The 16,067-nt window shown below is 40.8% G+C and overlaps 1 protein-coding gene across 2 annotated transcripts in view; it reads left to right on the top strand.

The window, feature by feature from the left end:
• The window catches only part of TRIO (trio Rho guanine nucleotide exchange factor), a 245,234-nt gene that overhangs the window by 109,445 nt on the left and 119,722 nt on the right, over positions 1–16,067 (top strand). For both annotated transcript variants that reach the window (XM_058036549.1, XM_058036559.1), the window contains exons 11-13: positions 2,454–2,645; positions 12,174–12,343; positions 13,256–13,430. In XM_058036549.1, coding sequence (XP_057892532.1) covers positions 2,454–2,645; positions 12,174–12,343; positions 13,256–13,430 — 537 coding nt within the window. The remainder of the gene's footprint in view (positions 1–2,453; positions 2,646–12,173; positions 12,344–13,255; positions 13,431–16,067) is intronic.

Here is a 16,067-nt window from a genome sequence, read left to right as displayed (position 1 = left end):
GATGGGAAAAATTATGGAATTTGTAGCTGGGGAAGGTGGTAAATTCCATTATAGAGAATTTTTCATAATTTTGGAGAGCAATGCCTATTTAAAGACTTGCACAGAAGGATGGGGACTACAGGTCATCTTGAAGTTCTTACAGGGCTCCTTCTCCCCTGGGATCTGAGGAGAGTGTGCTAGTGAGGAGACCCTGAGGAAGTTTGTCACCCTGAAGGCTCCTTTCCTTTCCTTTCCTTCAATTTAGGAAATTGGCATAAGCACCATTAAGGAAGAACTCTTGCTCTCTTTGCCTAACTTTCAACGTGAGGCTGCCCCTTGGGACAAGTATTTTCAAAATTTTTGCATGACTGTTTTTTTTCCCTCTGAGCATTGTTTAGAAGTGAGCAGAGAGCTGGGAGAGGCAGTAGGTAGTACTGAGCACCTAGGTGATGTGATTTCTATCCAAAGAGCAGTTTATATTATACTCCAGCTCTACTTGGAAGTGAAATTTGAGCAACAAGGCATGTGCCCACTGCTAGGTTTGAGAATTGCAGCCCCTTTTGAAGCAGAATCCAGGCTGTGATCTTTTCTAAATACAGGCAGCTCACCATCCCCTTTACAGAAAGAGAAGTCAGATGTGCCTGGGCCTGTGTAATGCGGAAGATACTCTTGGAATTCGTAAACAATGCTTCACATGTGAGATAAAGTCTTCATTAAAATGGGAAACTTCTGTTTCAGCCATCTGCAGCTGGGTGTGGTGCTCTGGGCCGGTGAAGTAGTTGTTGTTTGAGGAGCGCCTTGAGGCTCTGTGCCTTGCCCCTGGACACATGTGAGCTGCAGCCCTGGAAGGCAGAACACCAGGCCCAGCTCAGTGTGTTCAGGGCCAGCCTGGCCTGAGACAGTGCTCTGGGGCCTGGAGCACTCTGCTCCCCACTGGATAGCATAAGCTCGCGTTTGTCTCTGCAGGCATTCCCAGGGAAACCAGGAAGGAGTTCTCCATCTCTCCATGCAACTAAAAAGCTGAGAGTTAAGGAAGGGCTGAGAGTTACATAGTCCAAGTCAAGTAACAGCGTGGATTCAATTCCTTGCATAAATAGATCATAATAAATTTAGGGGGAGCTCTCCCCAAATATGTGAAAGCTTCACTGAGTCATGTAATCTGTCCTGGGCTTGTCTGATAATTTACCTTGATACCCTGGGGGAGAGCTCTTATTTCCTGCCCTTTAGTTCAGTTTTGGGGCTGGACTTGGATTTAATTTTTGTGGATATTATAATGTTAATTAGAGGTGTGATACTATATTTATGGCAAAGAAAAGCACATTTGCATAGGCTTAATTTATTTTAGCAAGGATTGTTTTTACCTGATGTAATTGAGGTTGGGAGAACATGGAAGGGCAGAAAGGAGAAGGAAAAGGTGTAGTTCATATTGTCAAGAATGCTTTCTTCTTTTTTTAGTCTGTAGTGCAAACCTATCAGAAGACCTAATAGTGTGACATGAGCAAAGCTTCTTTAGTCTAGATTTGGCTTCAGTTATTTTTTTCAGTGGTTAACATCCTTTTAACCTTCCTTGATGAGAGTTTTGAGAACCATTCTAAACCATGAAAACCCAAGTTAGGTTCAAAAAGAGCACCTAAAATATAACAAAAGTTTGGACTCAATCCTGTTCCAAATTAACAAGAAAGATACTGAGGCAGGTTGCAAATGCAGAGCTTTAAGAGTTGTTAGACACCTGTCTCTTCTCTGCACCATGGGACTCCTAGCACATCAGAGTTGTTGTTTTCTGTTGTTTTCTGCTTGGTCTCAAGTCTCTTATAGGCCTTCTGATCTGCATTTGTTAATCCTAGGATGTATGGGGACACTATTCCACTAGGACACTTGCCCATAGCTCATTTCTAAATCTTCCTATGCTGCTGCTTTTTCACAAATGATGATACACACTTGATGCATGAATTTTGGATGCCTGACTTTTTTAAGGATGGAGAGAAATGTTCTCTTTCTGTGCTTGGTCGCTTTCCACCTTCGTGCTGGGTGTGTGGGCTTGATGTTAAGTGTCAGCAGTTAGAATTTCTTCAGCTCTAGTAGTGCACATTTGAAAAGTCTTCTGTCCTTGACTGTAGTGATTTTTCCAGTATTGAAGGAGGCCAGTTGGCATGTAGTGGATTAAGCATTTAGGCTGATCTTTATTTCTAGATGTGTATACAAAATACTAATTCTAAGTTTTGTGTCGAGGAGACATTTGAATAGACATAAATAAGGAGCTAAGGAATTTATTCACAGTTAAGTGTGGAAAATTATATGGAAATGTAACAAAATCTTTAGTAAGATTATATTGTGCTGCCTTTACAAAAAGAAGAAAGACAAGTACATTCCCAGGGCCTTTTTGTAATTTTGTTTTTATTAGTGGAGTGGCTTTAAATGGCACTGACTGACTTTTCTTTCATTTAATCCTGTGAAACCAACTTATTTCTCCCCAGAACACATATACGAATGCAGATAAGCTCCTAGAAGCAGCGGAGCAGCTTGCTCAGACTGGGGAGTGTGACCCAGAGGAAATTTATCAAGCTGCCCATCAGCTCGAAGACCGGATACAGGATTTCGTCAGGCGTGTGGAGCAGCGCAAGATCCTGCTGGACATGTCTGTGTCCTTTCACACTCACGTTAAAGAGGTAAAACTTCCACTAATTGTGATGATAACTTCAAGTCCTAAACCCAGTATTATCCAGTGTTGCTTTCATTGTTAGAACCTTGCCATGGGACACCATGAAAACCTGTGTTGTATGATGAGTTTTGGTTTGTAATTCACTGTGGATTGTGGGCTGGGGTAGCATGTGGTTCTGCTTAAGGATTTTTAAAATTTGATTTTATTTCGAGTTTTTACTTTCAGACACAGCTTTTACCTCCTTTGTTGCACAAGTACACAAGTACACTTGTTCAGTCACAGCGGAGGGAGAAGGGTCATATCAGGGAACTGGTACAGCTAAAAGTCAGCATTGTGGAGGGAGATACTGTGCTCTTTTAATTTTTTTACCCAACCAGCTCTCCTGCTGGACTTACCAGACCCATGGTTGGACAGACATGGTTCAGGAGACCAAAATGTGTGGCAGAAGTACAAGGCTACTGAAAGCAACCTTGTTGCCCCAAAAGACTTTGTTTCTGTGTTTTGCACATCGCACTTTTATCTGGTGTATTGAGAGTTCTTTGCAACCTAAAGATCTTGATAATGACAAGCTCATTAGGGCATGATAATGACAATGGTTTGCCTCATGTTTGCGATTTTTAGTCTTCTTCCAAGGTCACCAGGAAAAAGAAGATTCTGCCACACTAATTTTCAGTAAGATTAGCTTTTTTTGCTCGAATTCAAAACACAGAATGTGAATTTACAAGCTCTTAGGAGAAGGTGCAACAGGCTTCAGCAAGAATAAGGACTTCAGCAAGGTGTTTTGGTTTTTGACAATCTTAGGTTAATTGTTTTCTGTTTTGAGCTCATGTTAAATCTCCTCACTGTTCAAACTCAGTGAAAATATGAAAAGCTTCTAGATCACAGCATGTTCCAGTGTGCCTTCCTTCCTCACACTGTACACTGTGAAATGGTCTGTTCAGTGGCAAAGTATAGTATTCAAAGTAGCTTCTTCAGCAAAACCTCCTAGAGGATAAGAGTGGGAGTTTTTTGTAAGTGAAACATCTGCTTTGCACTTGAAACAAAAGCACAAGGCAGTTGGTCTTTGAAGGAGGTCAGGACTGAATTACTTTTTAGCTTTAGACATGAGTACATAGCTCCCCCATCAGTTTTCTGCTAGATGGTTCCTTGCCAGTGCTCTCACAGGACACTGCTTGTTCAAACAAAATATAAATGCTGTTTCTTAAACTGTTCTTAGGGGGCAGTTTTTTTGTTTCACTTTCTCAAGCAAATAGTACTGGTCCTTATCTGTTATAAAGCACAGGAGCAGTCAGCTGCTGAAATGTGTTCTTTTTTTTTCATATATATCTCTTCATTACCTGTTTCTCTTAGCATGAAAAACAACAGCTGGAATAGTATTAAAATAAAGTGCAGTTGGTTGTAGTGGTGAAAGACCAAGAGTGTAAAAGGATTTGCTTTCAAAATTGAAAAAAACCCTGAAAGGCAGACTGATATGTGAGTCACTGTTGAATAATTCTGGAAGGCTGATCCAGATGTGCTGGCACATTGCCACTGCTCCCCTAGATAATAATGTTTTATTGAAAAGAAAAAAAATAGATATTCTGTATTTTGATTTATTTCTTTGGGAAAAAGGCAATTATTTTGAGTCTGTAAGTACACACAGCTGTTACTATGGAAGCCTCTTTGCAGTCCAAACTTTGGGGTAAAAGTACTATAGTGGTTGATGTTGATTTTTTTTTCTGGCTTTGTGGTATGAATGACCTTTCTACGTAGCAATGCAAAAAAAAATTTTAATACTACCTATTTTTGAAGGATGTATTTTTATATGTTTGCAGTCTACTTAAAAATACAGATGAGGGAGTGAGGCAGGGGGTTCATATTTGGTAGACTAGCTCTTGGTTCAGGTGCAAAGAAACAGCAAGCTCAAAGCTCTCCTGTGCTTTCTGTATTCTGATCTATTTTCAAGAGCATGTTGTTTGTTATCAAACATGCGTATGGGGTGCTGAGAAGGCATCACAAAGCAGATGGAAGATAAAAATGCCCTAACCTGAAAGCCATCCATGCTTATTGGCAGGAGAATTGTGTTCCTCATCCTGCAGGATGTGGGAAGTCGCTGAATAAATTAGTGCATACCTGTAAGCAGCATAACCTTTCTGCTGTATTGTGAAGGAATTAATGTGCTCTTGTAGATAGTGAAGAGTGGAGTTGTAGTAGTAGGATAATAGGTTAGTTCTTGAACCAGAAGGAGGTGCTTTAGTGGTTAAATAAAAAAAAATACTTAAAAAGAGCACCAAAAAGCCCAACCACCAATCAGTCAACCCCCACAACACAAAAAAAACCCAAAGGAAAACACCACTAATGCGTTTTGCCCTTGAAATACTCAGGGTAAATTCTGTGTCTAGTATCTTTTTTTATATATTTTTTCTGGTAAAAACATAGACATTAAGAGTTAAATTCCTGTTTGTGTGTAACAGTTTGGAGGGAGCTGCAGAGCTTAGAAAAGCTGTTTGTCTGAGTTGTTGGCTGTTTGAGACTTTGAAATCTGGCTCCATATCCTTCCAGTCCCTCGATTTCTTTGAAGTAGGATGCTTCAGTATGTTTTATTCTTTTCCCCAGAAATACTTCTCATTCAATGAATGCTTTTCATTTGGATGAGAGTATTCCATTACCACTTCTCCCCTGTAGATTTACATAACCTTTATACCTGATGCAGAATTTGCCTGCAATTTTTCTTTGCTTCTCTTGGAAGCAGCAGCCCTTCAGTGACTGCCCAGTACTCCCACTCTGTTCATGCTGAGTAAATCAGCACAGTTTCTGCTTTCAACAGTGTGCTTGCCACAAAAAGCTCGTCCTGAAAGTAACAGACTTTTGCTGTCCGTATGCACAGAGCAGCTCTGTGCTATGTGTGCAGCAGCCTGTTGTGATGCACATGGAAAATACTGTCTGTCTTTAGCCTTACCAGAAGTTTTGTAGTGAGGTGGTTGCAAGCTGGTAGAGCTCCCTGTGGCTTGCAAATATCAGAAACCCAATATATAGGTTCTCAGACTCTTCACAGACTAACTTCAACAGACAACATTTTTCACTGGGGAGAAAAAGGAGCTATTCAGAAATGACAGAAGTACAGTGTTATGTAGTGGTATCACTCATTTTGCTTAGTGGTGATCTAAGAAAATCAGTTGCTTGCTGTTTGTAAATTGTGGTCACATGCTGCTATGTTATTACTAGTTTTAAAGTTGTAAGGTTGTGAATATTGATCTTTGGCTCCCATGCATACAGTGAGAAATTTCAATCTATAAGCCAGACTCTTCAAGAAGTGATGTACTGAAGTTAAGGTGTGCACCAACAAGCTTTAAAAGTGGGGATCATAAATATCCCTGTCAGGATCTTTGCATTGGAAGTACTATGTCTTGACAGATTCCTGGCCTGAGGATGGGTAAGATGCCCCTGAACATCTGAAACAGACCACTGCAAGACAGTGGAACCCTTATGGCTTTTGTGCCTTTGGGCATTTTAAAAGATGGCAGGGGATGAGGTGAGAAAAAAAATTGCAGAGGTAAAAGATAACACTTAAAGATAGCAGTAACAAATATGCAGTTATCATAAAAGGTTGTGTGCAGAACATGGGAGCAGGAGTCTCAATAGTCTCTGCTGTGAAGTGTGGCACAGACTAGAGATGAACAGCATTTTGGTGTGAGTTCAAATTCTTCCATACACAGATGTACACATGTGCACACACTCTCTCTCCAAAATGGCTCCCTCAGCATCTGTGAGTGGGAAGACTGAAATCCTGTCCAAGCCAGGTGTTTGTTGTGGTGCCAAAATAGAGCAACAGATATTTTCCTAGCTGGAGTCAAGTGTGGGAATGCAGATCAGGCTGACTGTATGTGGAAGAGAATGATCTCTTAAGAGCCTGTTGGGTTTTTGCATATAGCCTTTTGTGTGTATTCTGACAAGTTGATTATAAAATAGCTCAGAGCGCTTTTTATGTAAACACAGTGTGCTTAATGGTGTTGCTAGAAGACATGAGTCTACTTTTTTCATTCTTACTCAAACTAAATTTTGCTCCAGAATAGACTGAGGTTGAAACAAGGAGAAGGGAAGTGGAATTGGCTATGTTTTCAGATACAAAGCCATCATTACCAAAGTAATGAAGCAGTGGTCTATGCAAGCTTTGGAAGGAAGGTGACATCCTTTTGAGGGTGCCAGTGCAAGGGAGGGCAGAGGGGGTCTGGCTCTGTGCTGCCCCTTCATTCACATCTACCTATGAGGCATGTGCCTTTGATTCAAAAAAGCTTGTTGATAGTAGTCTGATTTTGTCTCACAACTCACTGCTGGAAATACTCTTTGCTCTGCAGTATGGGAGGGTGTCCATAGCACAGCCTCGCATTAATTTTGTCTTGAGGCAGACTCTGAGATGACAGCCCTGTTCCTTTGGTTGCATGCCCCTCCTGGGTATTTGATCTTTCTGTGCTAGTGGTCTACAGGTTAAATGTCACCAAAAAGGCTGCTTTCTCCTCTGCAGGCTGTTTCCAGCAGCAAAGCATCTCTTGGATGCCCCCATTCCAAGAGGCTTTATCTGTTTGGCTCATGCATCTCTAATGCTTTTATTGTGTCATTATAGCACAGCAGTGATCAATGTAACAGGTCTGGTAAAAGATATGAAGTGCATTCTGGTCAGTATTTTGATATGCTGCTCATCTTGTGAGAGTTGTGGAGGACACTTTAAAATCAGAAATGAGAAACACTCTCAGTGGCTGCACACTCGAATGTGTAGTGGCTTACTGCTGGTAGGACTGGAATTCAGTTTGCCAGCACAGCTTTTCTTCTCTTGAGGTTTTTAGTACTGGTAGCTTCTTTGCTTGGAAAAAGGATGAAATGTAAGTCTCAGAGTTACTGAAATAGCACAGAGTGCTTGACAAAAGTGAGGCAGAAGTAGGCCTTTATGCTCTATTAAGCTATGTATAGACATTTTTCTCTTATTCAGTTAAGAAATAGGGCAAATGTTAACAGGGTAATAGTAGTTGATGTAATTTTATGAACATGTGGGAAACTTGGTTTTGCTGCAAGGATGAATTTATTCAGAATCAGAAATTAATTCCTTTATAACCATAGGATAGATAGGGGTATTTGAAGCTTTTAAAGATAATTATATCTAATGAAAAAAAAATGCAGGCATTTAACATCTTAAACGCCACTGAGAGGCCACTGAGAGGCCCTGGAAGACAAACCTCTGTGGTATTTAACATCTTAAGGTTTTTGTTTTTAAAAAGACACATTTTTTGTGCATATCCTCAAAACCAAAGCTTTCAGGCAGGCATACACACGCTAGCCCCTTCCTATGCCCAGACATACTTGTTAGGGAGCACCACTGCAACATTTGGCCCTGTACAAATAATAGGTCCTTCAACAGCTGTGCCTGTGGTAATGCACATACTGCAACACTCTGCTGGAGGATGGGGGCAGAAAGAGGAATTTGCAGTTTTTACATGCAGAAACCATGTGCCTTTCTTTGCCTGAGCCTGCTGAAAAGGCAGACTGCATATCCAAAAACCAGTATTATAAAAATGAAAAAATAACTCATGAAAGAGTGTGATGGATATTTTACCCTAATAACTAGCTCTGTGCTCTTGGGTGAAGTATTTACTCAAAAACAATTGTTCTCTGTTTATATTCAGCAAAATACAGTAGGGTCTTATTTAATTGCAGTCTTTCAGGAGATTGCAGAGATGGGACTTAAATGGATAGAGGCCCATGATGGAAACACTGAAACTTCCAGGATGTTGCAGACAATTGAAATAATACCATCTCAGTGACTAATGGCATGCTCCCAAGAACTTAGGAAAGAGGTACTACAGGATGCAGGCTCACTCAAGCAGATGTTTCTTAGTCTGTGCTATATTTAGATCAAGAAAAGAAATCTGCTGAGTGAAACATTTGCCTGTCAGGGATTCAGAATTTTATTTCCCTCTCTAATTTTAATTCTGATAAGACACAAAGAGCAGATGAAAAGAGTAGAACCTCCTTCTGTGACTGGATTGAGTTTTGTATGCAGTTTTTCTCTCCGTATGTTAGAGCTGTCTGGCCGCTGGATAAAGTTCTTACTGAGATCAGAGGATTTGATGGTTTGTTTAGGGAACTTCATGCTACTTCTCTTACAAAGAATAGAAAAAACATGACTGGAAGTTGCTCAAAAGTTCACACTGAGAGAAAGTTAATAGTTTTTTAAAGATGAGTTTGTGATTTTTCCCCACTGGATTTTTGTTGCCAAGCTCTCTTTTATGGAATAACGTGTTACTGCAGAAAGTCATTGCCCTGTAAAATCTGTAATTCTGCACTGCTGAACATGTATGGGTAAGCTCTAGTCTCTTTTCACCCCCTGCTGTAAACTGTTTGCTTTCTTTTTGCTTTGCTGTGCAACCTTGTGCAGTCTTCAACCTTAATTTTGTATCTAAAAACAAGGTAATTTATGTAATTTCCCGGGTTCATTCTGGTTTGAAAGCTGCAGAGAAGCCAGCTGGCTACTGCCACCCATTAAGAATTAAGCTTCTCTCAGTACACTGCATGAATTTCTATTCAGCTTTAGTAACCTGACAGTTTTATTCATCTGTGGTGGCTTTATCATAACTTTTGTTTATAAACACATAGATTATTTTGAGGGGAAGATTTTTGTCAGAAACTTACTTGGTGCATAAATGAAAAACGTTTATTTGGCAATGTATTAGAGTAACTTCTGCTGTGGAAGTGTCACAGAGCTGTTTAGTCACTTCAATGGCTTAACTTGTTCCACTTTCAACAGTGTATGAATCACAGCTAGGCAAGTAATGCATACTAATTACTCTCCTTCTCTTTCTGCACTTTTCATAAAATGTTTTTGCTTCCCAAGCAGTGCACAATTCAGCTCATGGGCTAGGCAAACACAGCGTATTTTTGAGCCCTTTGGTACCGTGGGGGCCAGATACACGTGTATAGTGATGCCATGCTGACCAGGCACTAAGCCAGTCAGCGTCACGCTTGGTTGTGCTGGTGCCCGTGTCCTTCTGCTCGAGTCAGGTGGTGTTGCCTTGAGCTGGCTGTGCAGAGGGAAAGGTCTGCATGTCCTCTGTTGGCTTGGTCTCCAGCATCCACGGTGAGCTCTGAGGGAATTATTCACATGCACAGTACCTCACCAGTCCAGCACTTGTAGGTTTTGTTGCTTCTGCCAGATCTCCATCCAGTTATAGAAGTGGCTGAAGTGTATGTGAAGAAAAAGAAATGAAGGGGTGAGGTGTGTTCCTTGTAGAGGTCTGACGCAGCTCAGCTGCAGAAGGCATGTTGTTAAAAATTGAAGTCGCTCTCAGACCTGTCTTGAGCTGCAGTACGGATACTTGTAAGGGGCCCAGGGGCAAACCTGATACAGTCTGAGAAACTCTAAATTATTTAATCCCAGTTTCTCTGTAGTAAATATCTGTGTAAATTTGGCCTTTTGTAGGCAGCCCAGTAAGGATGGAGTGTATGTAAGCATGTAAAGCCAACAATGTCTTCCAGCCAGCACCAAGCACATCGCAGATAACACCAGTGTTGCTCTCAAACGTCTGTATCTGTGCAGTTGCAAGCTGTACTGTACATACAGCTCATTTGGAAGGTCTCTGACTCAATTCCCTATGTTTATGTCTCAGGCATAAACTTCACAATCTAAGAGAGGAATAAATGCATGTCCTCTGGGCACTGAGTGAAATTTTCAGGCTGTATTTTTCGGCTTCTTGCTCTTAAGTTTCATTCATTTCCCAGTTAAAGTTGCATTCCAAAGTACACATTTGGAAAAAAAAATTGGGTGCTGCATTGGGTTATGCTGGAATGAATGTTGACGAGTGCTTCTGACCCACTTGTAAAGTTCTATTGATTTATGATCCTTTTAATAAGAAAGACTGCTGTGCTGTGGTGTTTACAACTGTGGAGTTGCATTCAGGTTTGTGACAAGCATTATCTTTGAAGCATATGAGTAGTCAGAATAACAGTGTGTATGAACACATAGAGCTGGTTTAGGGAGGAGGGGGTAGCAGATTCATAGAAAAGAGTCTGGTTAAATCTCTTTAGTTCATCCTAGTTGTGAAAACTTAGCCTATAGCTTGGTTTACTCAAAACCTACAAGAGGCATATAAAGCTATGAGGTGCCAAACCTGGCATTTGATTTTAAAACAAAGTTTCAAAGGAGCTAATTAATCAAGACCTGGAATCGTTCACTGAGTTTTCTATTTTAATGTATTACTTAGGAAACCTTTATGATCAAAACGTACATAAACAAACAGCAGCATGAAGTGGCTGTTTCTCTAGAAAATGTTTAGCAAAGAAATAAAGAAAGCATTCAAGTTTCTCTCTTTTGAGTTTAAGCCAGTTTTGATTGCTTAGTTATGTATTTTAACAATGTTAACCTTTTAATTAGGTTCAAATGTCTCTAAAATTTTCAAAGGCAGAGATTAAAATGTTGTCAAAAGATAACACTTAATACCTTAATACTTTTGATCAGATCAGAGTTATTTTTTTGGGATAAAAAACAAACTCTTGTTCTTGGAATAGCAGCATTTGGGATGGGTTGGTAAAACAGACAGGAGGGACTGGGTTTGAATGCTTCCTGTAAGAGCAGCTGTTCCAGTCTGATGATGTTGCTGCTCATGGGAGTGTTGCAGGACACAGCCGTGCTCCTGCTGCTTTCTTTCAGTTCCACAATAGATGGCTAATGGTTTGCTGATGAGTGACTTTCACAAAGAGCCTGGGATGCAACAGTTTCCATCATGGTATTGTGGAAAAGAACACTGTAGGGTTCTTCACGTGACCAGCATTGATACCTGTCCAGCAAGTACCTAGGGATTTTTGTGTAAGCTGTGGTGCATGGGCATTTTTGAGCAGGAATAAGTGCACATATGGGAAACAGGGAGAAAGAATGTAGAATTAACTGGTAGAATTGCTTATGATGATTTTTGTTGTAATACTATGAAACTGAATCTGGGAGGGCAAACACCATCATGATGGAACAGTAACTTCTCACATCTGATTTGTGTCTGTATTTTGTTTTCAGAAATGCCCTTTCTTTTTCCTTTATTTGAAGGCCACTGAAAAGTGTTATGTTGTCTGTGTGCAGTGTCAGCCTGGCAGTGCAAATTTGATGGTGGCTACAATACATCTCCCTTCCTTCCTTCCTTCCTTCCTCCCTTCTCTCGGAGAGTGTTACCATAGCATTTCTCTCCCAGGGACTCTCGCGCAGAGCTGCAGATGGGATTCTCACTATGAACTCTGTGCTGCTCAGTCGGATACGCTCAGTTCTGTAGAAGCAAAATGGGGAAGAAAGGGTGACTTAGCAACACGGATAAAGCTTTCCTGGTATTTCCAAGAAGTGAAAACCTTTTTTGAAACAAAAGCTTGTCTTCATTAATATGAGGATGGGATTTTTCTATGAAGAAAAACAAATCCTCTTTCTTCCTGCCACCTCAGTCTGTTTTCTCTTGTCCACGGAGATGGATTCAGAATAGTTGACTGCCTGATCCTCGGGCTTACGTTTCTTGCCTTTTTCCCTTTCCTTTAGCTGTGGACGTGGCTTGAAGAGCTGCAGAAAGAACTGCTTGATGATGTCTATGCTGAGTCTGTGGAGGCTGTCCAAGACCTGATTAAACGTTTTGGTCAACAGCAACAGACCACTCTGCAGGTTACAGTCAATGTCATAAAAGAAGGTGAAGATCTCATCCAGCAGCTAAGGTAAAACATATTTTTATTTAAATCTCTCCTGGTATTTATCTGATGTTCTGTGAGGTTCTTTCTATTTTGAGGGTAGAGATGATGAGTAGACGATTTGACCTATAAATAAAACTTGTAAATATTAGGACTACAGGGATCTCTCATGCTGTACTGAAGGTCTCTAAACCTCTGTTTACAGGAAGCTCAGCTTATAAACACTGCTGCTACAAGAAGGAGATTTTGTTGACATAAGCTACCTTTTTGATAGAAGCAGTTATATGTTTTTGTAGTCTGACATGCAGGGCTCCACTGCATTTTGAGTTCTGAGCAGCAGCCTTTTTATAAAGAAACACTTGAATTTGTTTTGCATACTGACAAATAACATCATTGTAGTGAAAGCCAAGTTTGTGGTCCATTTCATTCCAAAATGATCTGAATAAATAAATTTGATTCCCAGCTGCTCTGGTACATGTCTCCTTTCCTACAGGAGATTAACAAATCTGAATTTGCAGTTTCATACTCAGGTAAACGATTAAGTAATTTTTTTAAGGAACTAATTTTGATTTTCTTTCCTTGCCGGGAAGATTCAGGAAAGTAAATAGTTATCATATGCTACTTCCTTTCCACAGTGGCAGCATTGTCTCTGGTTTTAAATTTTATCCTTCCTGTAAATAGAATGTCTTTATGTGTTGAATTCGGCAAAAAAATGAAGGTAATTAATTTCCTAATGGTTTTGCTGAGTACTAGAACATAGTTTGACTTTTTATTTACAAAGATGTACCAACTTAACTTTCACGCAATATGGTTTGCAACCACTTCATCTGAAGCAGGCTTATATCTTGTGGTCATATATATAGTGTCAGAATTGTATGGGATTTTTTCTTCCAATAATGCTCTTTTTTCTTCCCCCTCCCCTCTCTCTGCTTTGAATAGGGATTCTGCCATTTCTAGTAACAAGACCCCCCATAACAGCTCGATCAACCACATAGAGACAGTCCTGCAGCAGCTGGATGAGGCCCAGTCTCAGATGGAGGAGCTTTTCCAAGAACGCAAGATCAAACTGGAGCTGTTTCTGCAGCTCCGCATATTTGAAAGAGATGCAATAGATGTGAGTGCTTGCTCTCAGACTTCAGTGCATGCATTTCTCCTCTTGTCTAGGAATGTTTATGCTGACATTGTGTAGTTGCATTGGCATCTGGATCAAATGGCTGATAGACTTAATTCTTACCTGAACTGAGGCTTTTGTCCTGTGTGTGAAAGTGTCAGAAAAGCTCAGTGCTCAGCAGAGCTGAGCTTTTTGATTGGCTCTTGGTGCATCTTTAAACAAATGTTAGGTAAAATCATAAAGCATCAGTTACTTCATCTGCTAAGTTTAGCTTGAATATCAAACTACCTTGATATAACTAGCATGCCTGCAGTTAATATGAGTAGGACTTGCAAGATGGTTTTGTACAAACCCTCTAAACTGATGCTTTGTAGCAACAACCCTCTTCTCTTCCTTTACCAAATCAGCAGTTTTCAGTTGGCAGCTGCAAGTGGTATTTGAAATTCTATCTTAATTACTGAGAATGTTCTATGGGCTGTCATTTTTTAAAAATAAAATTCTTTTCCACCTCCAAAAATAATTCAATAGCAATTGTAGTTCTTCACCCCTGCAAAACTTCAAGAAATTTTGAGCCTGTCCAAACTTTGAAGAGGAGTTATAGCTTATCAGTTGAAAAGTTTCTGTTTGTGTGCAGGAGCATGTACACAAACAGACATGAAACTGCACAGGGAACTTTGGTTAGCAGAGTTGCTAACCTAAAAAAACCCCACGAACTTCAGCTAAATTCATAAGACTTCATAAAATTACTAGTGCTGTACACAGTGAGTGAAACAAGTTGTTGCCTTGTAAGGTTCAGGGTTATTCATTGTTAAATGATCTTGTTGAGTGTATAACAACTTACCTCAAAAATTCTGGAAACCAGGAGTTAAATGATAAGTTTGTCCCTTTGCTTGTGTGTAGTAAAAGCTGCCACAGTTGGTTATGAATGTCAAGGTAAAAGAGGCAGTCAGCAGAAAGCTTCTCAGGTTTTTAGTGATAGCGTCCTGGGTTTTTAGTGTTTTGGTTTTGGTATTTCTTCCCCTTCTGAAAATCAGGATTTGATGTCATGGCTGAAGTCTGGTTTAGCTAAGCACACTGGTAGGGGCAGTGCAGAAATAGACAGACACAGTTCCTTGATCCTTACCACAGAGGAAGTGAGTGTGTGCTCCACAGTAATAACAACTCTGCTGTAGAGGAAGACTAAGAAGGGGTATTTTTTCAATTTCTCAATTCAACTCTCTGGTCTGCAGAGAGTTTTCTACTTTGACTATGTGAAAGTAGCTTTTCTTCTTTGATCATGTGAGACTAGCCATCTCACATATGCTTACAATCCTTGCAGGAGCGATCAGCAGTGCTTGATGTCTGTGAGATATTCTCAGAACACTTTTTTTGAAGGAATGGCAGCTGTGTGGGGCAATGCATACCAAGAAATTAGAATGGAAGAATTAGAATAAAGGTTTGAGTGAAGTTCATATTAAGTTGATTGCTCTCTGTTGTAGGTTACATAAGCCAGGATTCTACAGCAGCAAAAGGCTGGTTGCAGGAGCTTTGCAGATATGTTCTAGTTTTCAGTTCAGGACAACATCTATATAGGTTGGAGTACTTCTGGTACTGCTACTTGATGATGCCCATAGGATTTTGCATCAGAAAGCTGCAAACCCTAACTTCATAGAAACATAGAATAGAATATACTGAGTTGGAAGGGACCCACACAGGTCATCAAGTCCAACTCGTGACCCTGCACAGGACATCCCATGAGTCACACTATGTGCCTGGAAGTGTTGTCCAAACACTTCTTGACCTCTGTCAGGCTGCTGCTGTGGCCTTTTCCCTGGAGAGCCTGTTCCAGTGCCCAGCCACCCTCTGGGTGAAGAACCTTTTCCTGATATCCTACATAAACCTTCTCTAGCTCTGCTTCATGTTGTTTCCTTGAGTCCTGTCACTGGTCACGAGAGTGAAGATGTTGGGACCTGCCCTTCCACTTCCCCTCATGAAGATGTTGAAGACTGCCATGAGGTCTCCCCTCAGTCTCCTCTTCTCCAGGCTGAACAGACCAAGTGACCTCAACTGCTTCTCATACAGCTTCCCCTCCAAACCCTTCACCATCTTTGTAGCCCTCCTCAGGGGGGCTATGCAAAGCAAAGCACCAGTTAGTTTGTCTGTATGGCTTGGAAATAGAAATCATGCCTATTTTTGATTGATGGAGAGTCCTTCAAGGACGAAAATTGCCCTGGCTGCAGAGTGGCTTCAGCAAAATGTTGATTGTTTTGCTGTCTCTGTACCATGTCCTCTCTGCTTCCTCAGCAGAACATGCTTCTCTTTTCCCTCTCCCTGAAGGCAGACGTCTGTTCGGAAACTTCCAGGAAGCAAATGGGGGGACTAGTTCCAGGTCAGTTGTTTGAAAGCAGAAGCTTTGCTGAAGTAACTTGATAATGAGGAGGAGCCAGATGTCAGCTAGGAATTTGCAGACCTTGTTTTGACCTTCTCCTTCCTCCAGGATTTTGTGTGACTGGTCCAGTCAATTAAGACTTGGCTGTAGGGGCAGTTAATTCAGGGGAGCATCCTGTGAGGACAGCTTTTCTCAAAGGCAAGTAGTGTTTCTAGCTTCTCTTACTGCTGCAGAATTACACAGGTTAAAATGGGACAAAGGGTTCCCCTAGC

This window comes from Melospiza georgiana, chromosome 1, assembly GCF_028018845.1.
Source record: "Melospiza georgiana isolate bMelGeo1 chromosome 1, bMelGeo1.pri, whole genome shotgun sequence".
NCBI classification, from domain to species: domain Eukaryota; kingdom Metazoa; phylum Chordata; class Aves; order Passeriformes; family Passerellidae; genus Melospiza; species Melospiza georgiana.
The sequence above is the reverse complement of the archived record's forward strand: the minus strand, read 5'-3'. Positions and strand labels throughout refer to the sequence as shown.